The following is a 15,503-nucleotide window of genomic DNA, read 5'->3' as shown; positions in this document are numbered from 1 at the left end:
GAAGGCTCTGCTTAGGAAATTGCACAGCAGGGTCAGTTGAGGAAACCTGGCCAGTGCTCTGCCGTTGCAAAGAAGAAGCTCCCACAGCAGGCATATATGCAAGTGCAGGAAACCTAGGCTAACTGCATCCTTTGTCTAGAGACTACAGACAGCTCTGTCTTGGCTGGAGGGCATGTGCCATAGCCTCCTTGAGGCCCATACACAGGCTAGTACTGAAGATGTAGCCCTGAAGGAGATGGAAGATGCTAGTCCTATATGTACCCAGGCGTGTCCCTATACCCCCATCCCACTCCATGTTGGATGGAGGAACAAAGCTGGAACTTCTCATGCTTGCTTTCCCAGCAGGAGCATAATTTGAATTGATGTTGTGGTACAGGGGCTGCTCTGTAGAACATGTGCCATGCAGGGACAAAGCATCCTCCTGTCTATTGTATTCTAGGGACTCTTGTGCCTGTATCAGGGGTTGTGATCTCCATGCACTGAGATTTTTTTCTTCTTGTGGTGCTGGGATGGAATCCGGGATCTTCTGCATGCTAGGCAGATGGCTCTACCAGTGAGTTCCATCAGGCCTAGCCATTTAGAATTTTCTAAAACAAAACAAAAACTTTTTGTATTCTGATCATTTTCACTTCCTACCCCACACCCTAACTCATTATCTACCTTTTATAACCCACCAAGTCCCATTTGTGCTGCCCATCGTCTTGTAGGTATGAGGCATCCACTGGAGCATGGCATTCAGTTTGTTGGTTAGTTTTTTGAGATAGGTTCTCACCGTGTAGCCCTGGCTGGCCTCAACTCAGAGAGCACTGGGATTAAAGGTGTGCACCACCACCCCAGCCTATTTTGAATTTAGGGTTTTTTAAAAGAGAAAGAGTAAAGTTCAGGGTCATTCTTGGCAACGCAGCAAGTTGGAGAGCCACCCTGGCTATTTGAGAAGAAGAAAGATAATGAAGGATAGAGGGGTGCTGGAGAGGTGGTCGTGGAGCTCAGTGCCACAGAGACTGTCTCCTCCCTACAAATACCACCCTCTTGGCCCTGGGGGGCATGGTTTCCTCTGCCTCACTCACTGGCTTATCTGCCACTTGGGAACTCTGAAGGGCTGGGCAACTATCAGGTGATTGATGAGGGGGCAGGTGCATTCTGGCCCTTTACACCAGCCACACAGAGACCCTAGGGAGTCTGGTTCCCTCCCTCTGCTAGTGAGCGTGACCCCATGTGCCCCCTTAGGCTCTCTGCACAGCCTGCTCACACCACTTGCTGTAGGGGCTACTAAGGTTAGTACTTCAGGACAGCAGTCAGGGTGATGCTAAGCTGCAGCTTATCCTTGTATGAAGCAGCACTTGTCCCTTTGGAGAACCCAGGACACAGCTGCGCTCTTCCTCTTTCGTCCTGGGGTTTGTGCCATGTACTCTGAAGGCCTCTGGCTTGGTGCTACCCGCAGGAGAGATGCATGTGGGAATTGTGGCCTCAGGAAGGTTCCTGTAATGCTCTCCGTGCTCAAGCATAGAATGGAAATTAAGGTGAAATGGGTGTGGTGGTGCACACTTTACTCTCAGCACTCAGGAGGCTGTCGGAGCTCTGTGAGTTAAAGGCCAGCCTGGTCTACAGAGTGAGACTACTGATGGGAATGAGAGTGCTCGGAGGTGTGTGCCCTGAGGGTGGCAGTGTGACACTCCTTCCAGAGCTAGGCCAGACTGCGTCCTGCCACTGGACCTGGTTATCCGTCAGGAATGTTTGAGCATTCAGAAGGCCTCAAACACTTAAATAGCTGCCAGGTTAAATGGAGGGGGTGCTCACCTTCAGTCGCAGCACTGGGGAGGAGGCAGGCTGTGATTTCTGAGTTTAAATCCAGCCTTGTCTGCATGATGAGACACTGTCCCAAAAAGATAAAAGAACTCCCCGGTCTTTAAATCCTCCTCTTCTGTCCTTGTGTGATGGTGTAAAGTCTCTCTCGGGTGATGGGCCAATGCCCGGGAGTGACACACACCGTGTCACCTTGCAGCAGTAGTGGAAGACAGCTCAGCGAGGTGTTCATCCAGCTTCCCTCGCGCAAGGAGCTTCCTGAGTACTATGAGCTCATCCGAAAACCCGTGGACTTCAAGAAGATCAAGGTATGTGGGTGCCAAGAATCTGGGGCTCTGGGAGGACAGCCAGGTCAGCCCAGCAGTCACAGCATGGGCAGACAGGAAGTCATGGCTGCCCAGAGTAAGGCCTCCCTCGCTCCCCACAGGAACGCATCCGCAACCACAAGTATCGCAGCCTCAATGACCTGGAGAAGGATGTGATGCTGCTCTGCCAGAATGCTCAGACGTTCAACCTCGAGGGTTCCTTGGTGAGCACCCGCATGGCCATTGTGCCACCTGCCCTTCATCCCCCTGCAAATAATGGGGTTTGGACAGTTTGGTCTGCTCCTGTTACTGAAAGCAGTGTCCCTCTCCTCGGTAGTAAAGGGGTCACATGCAGCTGCCTCCCAGCCTTGTTGTCTGTCTTGCAGTTTTATTTTTATTTTACATATGGGTGTTTTGCCTGTGAGGGTGTCCGTGCACTACACTGGCGCCTGCAGAAGAGAGAATCAGATCCACTGCTCCATGCAGTTGTGAGCCACACAGTGACTGCTAGAGACTGAGCCTGAGTCCTCTGCCAGAGCATGGTGCTCTTAACCCTGAGTCATCTCTCCAGCCTGTGTTGCAGTTTTATATTTACTCCTGTTTACTCTCTTGAAAGGCATACTGTGCCGTGAGTCTTTTCTGTAGGGAAATGCCCCGGCAGTGGTTCCAATCCACCTCTGGTGCCAGTGCACAAGCCTCCCAGCCCTGGCATTTTGTCATCCAGGGAAGGGTTGTTGTGTGGCCTTGCTGAACAGCAGAGCTCCAATAGAAAGTGACATGAGCCCTGTGTCCCCACAGATCTACGAGGACTCCATCGTCCTGCAGTCTGTCTTCACCAGCGTGCGGCAGAAAATTGAGAAGGAGGATGACAGTGAAGGCGAAGAAAGTGAGGAGGAGGAAGAGGGCGAGGAGGAAGGCTCCGAGTCTGAGTGTGAGTGAGGGGAAGGGGCAGAGCTGCTGCAGTGGCTCACAGATGACCTGAGGTGCCAGCTGTTGCCTCGATTAACAGCTTACTTCCTTATGTCCCCTCAGCCCGCTCTGTCAAGGTAAAGATCAAACTGGGCCGGAAGGAGAAGGCCCAGGATCGACTGAAGGGGGGTCGGCGGCGGCCAAGCCGGGGGTCCCGGGCCAAGCCCGTTGTAAGCGACGACGACAGTGAGGAGGAACAGGAAGAGGTGAGGGCACTGCAGCCCTTAGTTAAGCCACACCCCGGCCAGTCCCAAGTCCAGGCCACTCTGCAGATGGGTAAACTCAGGCTCAGCATTCTATAACCTCGAATGTTCTCGCAGCCATGTCTAGCAGCTTACAGTGCAGACCCAGGCCCATAGCCAGGCAGCAGCGGTGTGCTTAGTTCTGGTAGCACACAGGCTCCAGAGCAGGGGACTTTGGGTTTATGGTGAAGCCTGAAGAGCAGCTAGATAGGACAAGACAAGTGTATGTCTGAGGAGAGCCAGGATCACTGGAATTACTGGAACCACCAGACAGGTGCCAACACATTGGAGGCCTTCCTGTTTGGTGAAGCCTTCTATGGGACACAGGCTGGGTCCTCAGCTTCTGCCTTGGCTTATATGGGACAGTTTCCACATAGGACCAGTGAGTTAAAAATAAAGAGGACTGGAAAGGTGGGTGCTATTCCAGAAAATTCAGATTCAATTCCCTGCACCCATGCAGGGGCTTTATAATTCCAGTCCCCAGAGATCCCATGTCCTCTTACAGCTTATGTAGCCATGAGGAACACATGATACACAGACATGCATGTGAATAAAACACTCATACACATATTTTAAAAATTAAAATGGAGCCACGCAATGGTGACACCTGCCTTTAATCCCAGCACTCGAGAGGCAGAAGCAGGTGGGATCTCTGAGTTTGAGGCCAGCCTGATCTACAGAGTGAGTTTCAGGACAGCCGGGGCTTTTCCAATCTGGAAAAACAAATAAAATGGGGAAGTTCTGCAAAGATGGCTCAGAGATTAAGAGTGTTAACTGCTGCCGGGCGGTGGTGGCGCACGCCTTTAATCCCAGCACTCGGGAGGCAGAGGCAGGCGGATCTCTGTGAGTTCGAGGCCAGCCTGGTCTACAAGAGCTAGTTCCAGGACAGGAACCAAAAGCTACGGAGAAACCCTTCTCGAAAATCAAAAAGAAAAAAAAAAGAGTGTTAACTGCTTGTGTAGAAAACCCAGAATTCAGTTTCCAGCACTCGGGGGTGACTCAAGTGCCAGGGGATCCCAGGCCTCTAGCCTGAGTGCACATACTCCTGCCCACACACAGACACACACCTGAATATTACATAGTGAAAACAAGCCGGCTGTGGTGCTGTGTCTTCAATCCCAGCAATAAAGAGACAGAGGCAGGCAGCCAAGATAGAGACCCTAGCTCAAAAGAAAACAAAACCCAAGTCTTTCTTGTCTGTTTGTTTGTTCGTTCTTATGTGTATTTTGCCTGCATGTGTGTACGATGAGTATCCATGGTGATCATGGAGGTTAGGAAGAGGGCATTAGGTCCCCTGGAATTAGAGTTAGAAAATGTTGTGAGCCGTTATATAGGTTCTGGAAACTGAATTCAGGTCCTTTGTAGGAGCAGATAGTTCTCTTAACCACTGAGCCACCTTTCCAGCCTTTTAAAATAAATCTTAATAAAATAGTGACTGCAGTCTGGCGGTGGTGGCACATGCCTTTAATCGAGCACTCAGGAGGCAGAAGCAGACAGATCTCTGTGAGTTCAAGGCCAGCCTGGTCGACAAGACAGGCTCCAAAGCTACAGAGGAACCATGTCTCCAAAAGACATAACTAAATAAAAATGACTGCAGACATAGTGGTGCAGGCCTGTGATCCCCGGACTTGGGAGATAGAGGCAGGAGGATCAGGAGCTCGTGGTTATCCTTGGCTGCATAGCAAATTTGAGGCTGGTCTGAGCTGCATTAGACAAATACCAAAATGGCCGTCAGAAAACAGGACAAATGTTCATACTCAGAATAGCTGTAATGGGCCAGTTGCCTCTTGGAGCGTTCCATAGTGGTCTGTCCTACACCCCCAAGCCAGTTTCTCTCCTATGCAACAGGCCTACTCGTAACAGGACTGCCATATTGCAGGGCAGGGCCCAAGTTTTAATGTTTTCTTTCTGCTGTGTCAAGGTATTTTATTCCTTGGGATCTGAAATCCACAGGCTCTTCCCCAGCACTCAGGAGAGTGCCTAGGTGGTGGCCACTGAGACCCTGTCCCCTCTTCCTCCAGGACCGCTCAGGAAGTGGCAGCGAGGAGGACTGAAGCAGACATTCCGGAGTCCTGACCCCGAGGCGAACGTCCCAGCCGAGATGGAGTAGCCCTTAGCAGTGATGGGTAGCACCAGATGTAGTTTCGGACTTGGAGAACTGTACACATGCAATCTTCCACATTTATAGGCAGAGAAGAATAGGCCTGTCTGTCGGCCCTGGTCTGGCCTTGAGTCTCTACCAGCATTAACTGTACTGTATCTTACTGGACAGAGCCGACGCTCCGGGAGGTCCGCAGGCCCCGCGGGTATGTCAGTGTCACTGGAGTCAGACGTAATAAATTAAACCAATGACAAACCACTGCTGGCCTCTCTGTACTCTTTGTTGTTACAGTAGGGTCTGGACCACAGAGAACAAAGACCTTTGGTAGCTGGGACTAGCTCGTGGGCAAAGTACTGGCCATGTCAAAGGTGCATCCCTACCACCCACACATGCCAAGCAAGCCAAATGAGTGAGCTTTGGGTTCAAGTGAAAGCCTTCATCTCAGTGTATACGGTGGAAATGAATCACAGAAGATGCCCAGTGTCCGTCTCTGGCCTGCATGCGCATATGAACACACACTAGCCATGTGCACATGCATGCACATGCTGCTCATATACACATCCACATGGGCAGTCCCACGTTTGGGCTGCATAGATGGCACTATAGGTAAAAGTGTCTGCAGCACAAAGTCCTTGTATCTTCAAAGCCACAAGCCAGGCCCCAATCCAGTCCAGCGTACTGTGCTCTAAGACAGTCATGGAGAAGAGCCTCCATGTGCCACAACCACCTGGCTAAACACAGTTTTTTAATGGCATTTAAAATCTGGGTCTTGCTGGACCTGGATACTCAGGCCTTTAATCCCAACATTTGGGAAGCAGAGCCAGGTGGATCTCTGTGAGCTTAAGGCCAGCCTGGTCTACATGGTGAGTTCCAGGACAGCTAGAACTCTGTCTCAAAAACAAAACAAAAATGAATGAATAGAATAGAATCTGTTTATTCCCAGGAGGCAAAGACAGGTGGATCTCTGAATTTGAAGTCAGCCTGATCTACAAAACAAGTTCCACAACAGCTAGGGCTTCATAGAGAAACCCTGTCTCATAAAACAAAAAAATAATAAAATCTGGCTCTTGCCAGGCAGCTCAAATAAATAAATAAATAAAGCCTGTCTCAAAAAAATAATGTACATAACACACCAACACATGAGTATGATAATACCGTTGATTTTAAACAGCAGCAAATCCAAAGTGAGCCTGACAGTTTCTGTGTGACCTTGCGTTTCTCCCAGCAGAAGTCTGGAGCTGGCCCCTCTTCAGTGTCAGAACCAGCACCCACACGTCCAGCTACCTTGTGGTCGGAAATTGCTGCCATCGTCCCAGCTGTTTAGGCCATATTCCAGCTGTTTACAGAGATGAGCAGTCCTTCTCTTTTGTTGTAACTGTATACGTCATTTTTTTTTTCTGTTGACTACATAATTGAAATAGCCATTTTATGAGGCTGGTACCTGCCTCTTCTCATCTGAGAGCCAATAAACTAGTATTAGATTTATAAGGGAAATGACCCGGTACAGACACATCATGTGCACTGCCAGGTGTCATGGGGACATGGGTCATGTAGGACAAGAGGTCAGAGTGGCAGGCCTGCCTAGTCCCAAGCTGCCCTTTGCCTGAGGTTGGCGACAGCCCCTTCCGGCCCCTCCCCTGCTAGTCCCACTCAGTGCCTGAGCTGTCCAGATTCCAGCGTGTAAGGGAGTCTTCATTTCACAGGTAATACTTCTCCATGACTACGAGATCCAGGCCTGTATTTCAGGAGCGCTAGGGGTTGGAGTGCCTCTGGGTTCTAGAGGGAGGGGTACTGAATCTGGAAGGTGGAAATGTCTTAGGAAGAGGTGTGACTTACACAGTGAGCATGTAACCATTTGTTGATACAATGAAGCACACCAGGCCAATTGCTAGAAAAATAGCAGCAGTGATGGGCAGGTGGTGTTCATGTCCACTGTGAAACTCCCCCTCCACACAAGGAGCCGTGTGTCACCTAGTGTGTAGAGCACTCACCTTTCCTTACTGAAGGCCTGGGCTCCACCCAAGCCTTGCATAACCTTGTCTTCGGACATCCAAGGGCACCTTCGCGCACACACCCGACAATCTTTCTTTAAAGCAAAGTTGCTTGCCAGGCAGTGGTGGTGCACACCTTTAATCCCAGCAGTGGAATTACAAAGTGAGTTCCAGGACAGTCAATGCGCAGATAAACCCTGTCTCCAAAAAAAAAAAAAAGAAAAGAAAAGAAAAAAGAAATTAAAAATAGTTGGATTCTTTTTATTTATTTATTTGGTTTTTCTAAACAGGATTTTCTCTGTGTAGCCTCATTTGTCCTAGAACTAGCTCTGTAAATCAAGTTGGCCTTGAACTCATAGAGATCCACCTGCCTCTGCCTCCCAAATGCTATGTACCATGGTGTGCACAAAGGATCAGAGGAAAACTTGTGGGAATTGCTCCTTTCCTACCATGTGGGTCCTGGGGGTCAATTTCAGGTTGTTAGGGTTGGTTGCCTTTCCCCACTGAGTTATCTCACAGGCCCTAAAGCCCTTTATTAAAACCCTAAACAAGGGTCTGGAGCGTTTGCTGCTCTTTTCTAGAATGTTCGTAGAGCCCAGTTCCCAGTACTACATCAGGTTGGTAACTCCAGATTTAAGGAATTAGATGCCCTCTCCGGACTCTACAAGGACGCACACAGAGACAGAAAAATCAAGTCTTTAAAACCACAAACAAGGCTGGGTAGTGGTGGCCTTATAGGCAAGTGGCTCTCTGTGAGTTTTGAGGCCAGCCTGGTCACAGAGCAAGTTCCAAAACTGCTAGAGCCACAGAGAGAAATCCTGTCTCAAAAAATCTAAAACAAGCAAAGTGGCAACCCACCAGAGATTCTGAGGTTTAGGCTCTGATGACCTTCATGCTCCTCTGGGGATCTCTTCCCTCCCCTTTCCTCCTCCCCCTTCCCCCTACTTCCTCTCCTGCTCTTCTCTTTTGCATTCACTTCTTTCAGGGGACTCTAGATAAGAGCTGAGGCTTTGGCCACTAGTGTTTGAAGGTCTGCTGGAGACCAGCACCGCGCCGACATGCTCAAGGGGGCTCACCCCTGGGCTAGCAAAGCACCAACGTTGCACTGTGGCCATATCCAGCCCTGGATGGAACTGCATGGGCCAATGGTCTTCCGGCCCTGTAGCCACATGGCTCAAGAACACACATATGTCCATCTCTAGGGTTCCAGAGTGTTCCAGCCCAGACCATCCCAGTCCATGGAGACCCTGACCCAATAGCCCCCACTGGTGTCTGAGTTCCTATTCCTTCCTCTTCCTACCCCAGCATCTCCCACCTAATCAGCCCATTCGCTTCTTCCTTAGACCCTCCTCCTGCTCTCACCCCAGCTAGTATGTTCCCCAGAAACCACAGGAGACACCCGAGTCACAGCAGGTTTCTCTTCAGCTCAGGAATCCTCTATGGCACCCACCTCAGTCTGGACAGGAGCCAACACCTGCCCCATTTCCTGCCATGGTTTACTAAGGTGGGCGTGGGTAGCACCAGTTCTCCAGCTGGGGGGAATACAATTTATTCACCTCTTCCCCAGGAAAGGTCATACAGCAAGGTATATGTTAGGGCTTAGGACACCCCACTCTGGACATTGTATTTTAAAACAGAGGGAAAATTGGCAGGCTTGTCTTTTCCCTTCAGCCTTTTTCATCGAAGCAGGCAACTTGACAGTCTAAACATCACCTTGAGGCCGGGCGGTGGTGGCACACGCCTTTAATCCCAGCACTCGGGAGGCAGAGGCAGGCGGATCTCTGGGAGTTCGAGGCCAGCCTGGTCTACAAGAGCTAGTTCCAGGACAGGCACCAAAGCTACAGAGAAACCCTGTCTCAAAAAACCAAAAAAAAAAAAAAAAAAAATCACCTTGAGGACAAATCTCTGGGCTGGGCGTGATAGTTTCTAGGTGACCTAACACTTACGTAGGTGGTACCATCCCATAGACTGGGGTTCTAGACTGACTAGAAAGGAGAAAGTGGCTGAGAAGCAGCTCATCCCTGCCTCATGCTCCTGCCATCGTGTCCTCCTCCCATGATGGCCCGTGTCCCCTCAATGGCACACTAAAACAAAACCTTCCTAAATAGCCCTTGTCTGCATCCAGGCAGAAAGAGTTCCCTCAGCTCTCTGTAAAGCTGAGCAAAACCTCACAGGTCACAGAGGCCTTCCGGGTACCCTCCCTGCCCCTATAACCTGAGTAAGTGTCCTTATCACCTGAGAGGCAGGAATGCAGAAGAAAGCCAGGACTGTGGCATGGCCCTGAATCACCTCCTTTGATCTCAGCTCCCTGAGGCCAGCCCCTCATCTCACTGGGTTCCATAGGCTAAGATGCCGCCACACAAGCCTGGGGCCCGTGTAATGGTGGAGGGAGAGAACCAGCTGCACCAGGTTGTCCCCTGAGCTCCACCCACATGCTGTGGTATTTGTGTGCTCACAATAATAACCATAAGCAACTTTTGATGTACAGCCAACTAGTTCAGCTGCTCAGGAGTCTGAGGCAAAAGTACTGCTTCAGCTGAGGAATTCAAGGCCAGGCTGGGCTACGTAGCAAAAGCCCACATTAATTTGAAAAAAAAAAAAAAAAGACTGGAGAGATGGCTCAGCAGTTAATTGCACTGGCTGCTCTTCCCAGCATTCACTTGGCAACTCACAATTGTCTATAACTCCAGCTCCAGGAGATCCAATACCTTCTGACCTCTGAGGGTACCAGGCAAACACTCAGCACACATATCTACATCAGGCAAGATAATCATACACATAAAGATTTTTTAAAATAAGAATTGACAAACGGTGGTGGCAGACACCTTTAATCCCAGCATTCGGGTGAGAGAGACAGGCAGATCTCTCTCAGTTCAAGGCCAGCCTGGTCCACAGAGTGAGTTGCAGTACAACTAGGGCTATACAGAGAAACCCTGTCAGAGAAAGAGGAAAGGAAAAAAAAATCAGTCATGCATGGCGGTGCACGCCTTTAATCCCAGCACTCAGGAGGCAGAGGCAGGTGGATCTCTGTGAGTTCGAGGCCAGCCTAGTCTACAAAGCGAGTTTCAGTACAGCATGGGCTGTTACACAGAGAAACCCTATCTGGGAAAGAAAAAGAGGAGCCAGGCGGTGGTGGCGCACGCCTTTAATCCCAGCACTTGGGAAGCAGAGGCAGGTGGATCTCTGTGAGTTCGAGACCAGCCTGGTCTACAAGAGGTAGCTCCAGGACAGGCTCCAAAGCTACAGAGAAACCCTGTCTCGAAAAAACAAAAAAAAGAAAAAGAAAAAGAGGAGGAAGAAGGTATTCATTAACTTATTTTTGATACACACACCTGTTACCCCAGTACTAGAAAGGTTAAGGCAGGAGGATTGTGGATTTTGATACCATCTTGAGCTACATAGATCAAGTCTTGGGCTAGGTAGATAGATGGCTCAGTGGGTCAGAGAGCTTGCTGTGCAATCATGAAGATCTGAGTTCAAATACCCAGCACCCACGCAAAAAAGCCAGACAGCCACATACACAGCTGTTAACCCCACAGACAGCCACCCATCTACACACCTGCAATTCTGCAGACTGCACACAGCCTCCCACACGCCTGCAACCACGCAGACAGCCGCCCACACACCTGTAACCCTGGCACTGGGGGAAGCTGAGGTAGGGTTGCTGGGACTTGCTTACTATCAGCTGAGTCCCAGGTTCAGTGAATGATCTGTCTCAAGAGAATACGGGGGAAACAGCAGAGATATTTGGGGGGGAGGGGTGTTGAGACAGGGTTTCTCTGTAGCTTTGGAGCCAGTCCTGGAACTCTCTCTGTAGACCAGGCTGACCTCAAACTCATAGAGATCCTCCTGCCTCTGCTGGAATTAAAGGTGTGCCCCACCACCCAGCTGGTCACTGTTTTTTATTTTGAGACAGGGATTTGCTATGTAGCCCCAGCTCTCCTGGAACTCGTTCTTGTAGAGCAGGCAGAGAGGCCCACTTACTTGGTAACTTCTTTTGGCCTCTGTGTACATGGGTGTGTGCACCCTCACATACACACGCGTGTGCACCTCACACACATTTTACACAGCACACGAAGGTCCTCCTTTCTCAGAAAAATCCAACAAGGAATTCTGGGAACAGTTCAGTGGAGTATAATTGTGCAAGCAGTTGGACTTGATCTGATCCACAAAATGTGCAGAAAGCCCCAGGAGTAGCACACCTGTGGCCCTGAGCTGTGGCAGCACACTGGTAGGTAGATCCCTGGGGTGAGACTGGCTGGTGTGGGGGGGAGGGTATATGTGTGTATGGGGGTATGTGTATGTGTGTGGGTGTATGTGGTATGTATGTATGTGTGTGTGGTGTATGTGTACTGTGTGTATATGTGGAGGTATATGTGGTATGTGTGTGTGCTGTATGTATATGTGTGTGAGGGTATATGTGGTGTGTTTGGGGGGGTATGTGCCTGCAGGTCCCTGCAGGGAGACCAGGGCATCCCTGTGACTCGTCAGCCAGTTTATCTAGTCAGTGAGTGCTGGATTCAAACCAGCTCTCAAGATAAGGTGGACAGACATCAAGGAAGACACTATTCTGGCACACATACACAGGCTTACACCCCCAAACACAAAAATTGTAAACAAATAATTGAGATCAAAATGATATGCATTTCTTCCTTTGGGCAGAATTAGGTAGTGTTCTCTAGCACTGAAAAGAAGGGGGGAGGGGAGTCAGGAGGAGGAGGGGAGTAGTGAGGGAGAAAGGGAAGGATGGGATGGGATGGAGGGGAAGGAGATGCAAGATGGGAGAAGAGGTCAGATCATATAGCAGCTGCTCCATTGCTGGCATGACTTCTGGGTGGAGGCTGGCAGCAAACACTTTTCAATAATTCTCTCAATCTGGTGATGGGAAGGCAAATGGAAGGACAAGACACTGGGTAGAAACTTCCAGGAGCCGGGCGGTGGTGGCGCACGCCTTTAATCCCAGCACTTGGGAGGCAGAGGCAGGCGGATCTCTGTGAGTTCGAGACCAGCCTGGTCTACAAGAGCTAGTTCCAGGACAGGCTCCAAAACCACAGAGAAACCCTGTCTCGAAAAACCAAAAAAAAAAAAAGAAACTTCCAGGAGCAAACTCTGCTGCCCAGGGCAGCTCAGGAGACAGCCACAGGTACCACGTACTAGAAAAGTGAGCCCAACAGGCTGAGACTGCTTTATCCAAACAGTGCGGGGTCACTGGAACACGCACACACATACACACCACACACACACACCATACACACACATGCACACACCACACCACACACACACACACACACCATACACACCACACAATACACCATACACACACCACATACACAGACACACACATACAGACACACACCACACAGACACAAATGCACACATACCACACACACACACCATACACACCACACAATACACCATACACACACCACATACACAGACACACACCACACAGACACACACCACACACGCACACACACCACACACACACATGCACACACACCACACAGCCACCAGGAAGTTGTGGCTATTTTACTGGAGCAGCAAAGGTGGTTTTCAGCATCTGGGCGTATTGTCTCTGGAGGTGAAGAGTCAAGCTTTGGTCAGTAGCCCTTAGCCATTCTTTATAGCTAAGGGCTACTGCCCAGTACAGCCTGGTTTGCATCTTCATGACCGGAGGTACAGAGCAGGAGTAGGCAGGTGTCTGTCTGGGAAAACTGGCTGGACCTGCTGTGCCACCAGGTGCTCGCCTGAGTCAGTCCTGGAAAGGCCTGACCTTCTGGGAGAAGGGATTTCTTCCTGGTGACTCTAAGGAGACCCAGTAGGGAGGGGAAGGGTGGGAGTTCCCAGAGAGCTGCAGGCTGCAGTCCCAGCTACTCAGGAGACTGAGAAAGTGGGATCAATGAGCCCAGGAGCTGGGGGTTATTAGGGTTCATAGTGAGTTGTCTGTGGCCGGAAGAGCCCACCAGGTGTGCCAGTTGGGTCCCGAGATTTCTGGTAGCAGACATTGTCTGCTGACCTCCGCCATAGCATGCGTATATGTGTGCACACACAAAAGAGAATATTAAAATTCTATTTAGTTAGGTGGAAAGCAACTGAGGAGGACACCTAACATTGAACTCTGGCCTCCACACACACATGAACACACACACAAGCACCCCAAAACCAAAAAGAAAAAAGAAACAAGCCAGGTAGTGGTGGCGCAAACCTTTAATCCCAGCACTCAAGAGGCAGAGGCAGGCAGATCTCTGAGTTCGAGGCTGACCACCAGGTACCAAAGTGAGAAACCTTGTCTCAAAAAAAAACAAAAAAAAGGGGGGGAGGGTCAAAGAAAAATCAGTTCAGCTGGTGGTGTGGCACACACCTCTGAGACACAGTAGATTTCTGTGTTTGAGATCTCTGTGTCTGTATAGTGAGTTCCAGGACAGCCAGAGCTACATAACAAGAAAGACCCTATCTCAAAAATAAAAAATAAAATCAAAATCAAGAGAAATCAAAATAAGCTTGCTATGTGTCTTTGGCTTCTGTCTTTTTTTTTTAAATATTTATTTATTTATTTATTATGCATACAATATTCTGTCTGTGTGTATGTCTGCAGGCCAGAAGAGGGCACCAGACCCCATTACAGATGGTTGTGAGCCACCATGTGGTTGCTGGGAATTGAACTCAGGACCTTTGGAAGAGCAGGCAATGCTCTTAACCACTGAGCCATCTCTCCAGCCCTGGCTTCTGTCTTTAAATTATGGATATCGCCAAGGCTGGCCTCACGTTTCTCTGGCCTCCACCTCCAGAGTATAGAGACCCAGACTTGTGACAACAGGCCTGGGGAGGAAACCCATGCAGGCACTCTACCAGCTAAGCCCAACTGGCCTGTTCTTTCTTCTGGCTCACTTCCCAGCCTTTGTTGTTTTGTATTATCTATTTACTTTTTTATTACTGCGAGGGTGTGATACACCACTGCACAAACGTGCAGCTCACAGCAATGCAGTCTCTCCTCCCATGTAGGTCCTTGGTTTTAGACTCAGGTTGTTCGGCTTCCCGGCATGCACGGAGCCAAAAAGCAAGCCCCATTTCATTCTTTTGCTGGGAGCTGGGCGTGGAACCTGAAGCCTACTCAGACAGCCCTTAGAGGCCAGCTCTGTGCAGCTGAACCACTCAGTCCCTCAGGGACCCTTTGAGCAGCTACAAATCCCAAGAGTCTTTCTTTGATTCTTCGAAGCTTCTCTGCTGTGGTTTAGCTTTCAGGGTCAATGTCAAAAGAAACCACATTTGGTTCCGTTTTTACTTTGAGGGAAGAGGCATCCTTCGGTGTATTTGACTCCTTGTAAAAAGTATAAGCAAGCAGTTATGTCAGGAGGTGCATGCCAAAAAGAAAAGGAAAGAAAAGAAAAAAGGAAAGGACAAATCAGTATTTTTTGTCAACATAGAAAGATAATGAGGGACTGGAGAGATGGCTCAGAGGTTTTTTGTTGTTGTTGTTTTTGTTTTTGTTTTTTTTTGGTTTTTCGAGACAGGGTTTCTTTGTGGCTTTGGAGCCTGTCCTGGAACTAGCTCTGTAGACCAGGCTGTTCTCGAACTCACAGAGATCCGCCTGCCTCTGCCTCCCGAGTGCTGGGATTAAAGGCCTGTGCCACCATCGCCCGGCGGCTCAGAGTTGTTAAGAGCACTGGTTGCTCTTCCAGAGGTCCCCGAGTTCAATTCCCAGCACCCACATGGTATCTCACAACCATCTACAATGAGATCTGTATATCTGTACACCCTCTCCTGGCCTGCAGGCATACATGCAGGCAGAATACTGTATACATAATAAATAAATCATAAAACAAAGAAAGATAATGAACCCCTTGATTTTGAGAAGAATTATATAAGATAACTTTAATTTTTCAAACAGGGAACAAACTCAGGGTTCAGGCTTGGCTGCGAGCTCCTTCACTTCCCAAGCCAACAAGCCCACCCCCAAGTCGTGTTTAAGTAGCACTTCCCCCTTGATTTTATTCACATTCCTCTCTGAGCTCTGTTTGTGGATCGAGTTGGATAACCATCTGAAAACTGCAGCAGTACTTAGGTCAGAAATCTACGCAGGGTTCCTAGAAAG

General features: G+C 49.5%; 1 protein-coding gene across 10 annotated transcripts in view; it reads left to right on the top strand.

The window, feature by feature from the left end:
* Smarca4 (SWI/SNF related BAF chromatin remodeling complex subunit ATPase 4) overlaps positions 1-5,678 on the top strand; it is a 101,724-nt gene extending 96,046 nt beyond the window's left edge. For 3 of the 10 annotated variants that reach the window (XM_075966597.1, XM_075966593.1, XM_075966598.1), the window contains 5 exons: positions 2,003-2,111; positions 2,231-2,332; positions 2,907-3,039; positions 3,141-3,283; positions 5,341-5,678. In XM_075966597.1, coding sequence (XP_075822712.1) covers positions 2,003-2,111; positions 2,231-2,332; positions 2,907-3,039; positions 3,141-3,283; positions 5,341-5,373 — 520 coding nt within the window. In that variant the 3' untranslated portion in view covers positions 5,374-5,678. The remainder of the gene's footprint in view (positions 1-2,002; positions 2,112-2,230; positions 2,333-2,906; positions 3,040-3,140; positions 3,284-5,340) is intronic. The other 7 variants (XM_075966595.1, XM_075966590.1, XM_075966591.1 and 4 more) reach the window with 4 other exon arrangements.
* Positions 5,679-15,503: the final 9,825 nt, after the last annotated feature.

This window comes from Microtus pennsylvanicus, chromosome 3 (genome assembly GCF_037038515.1).
Source record: "Microtus pennsylvanicus isolate mMicPen1 chromosome 3, mMicPen1.hap1, whole genome shotgun sequence".
Lineage (NCBI taxonomy): Eukaryota > Metazoa > Chordata > Mammalia > Rodentia > Cricetidae > Microtus > Microtus pennsylvanicus.
This window is presented reverse-complemented; position numbering and strand designations above follow the sequence as displayed.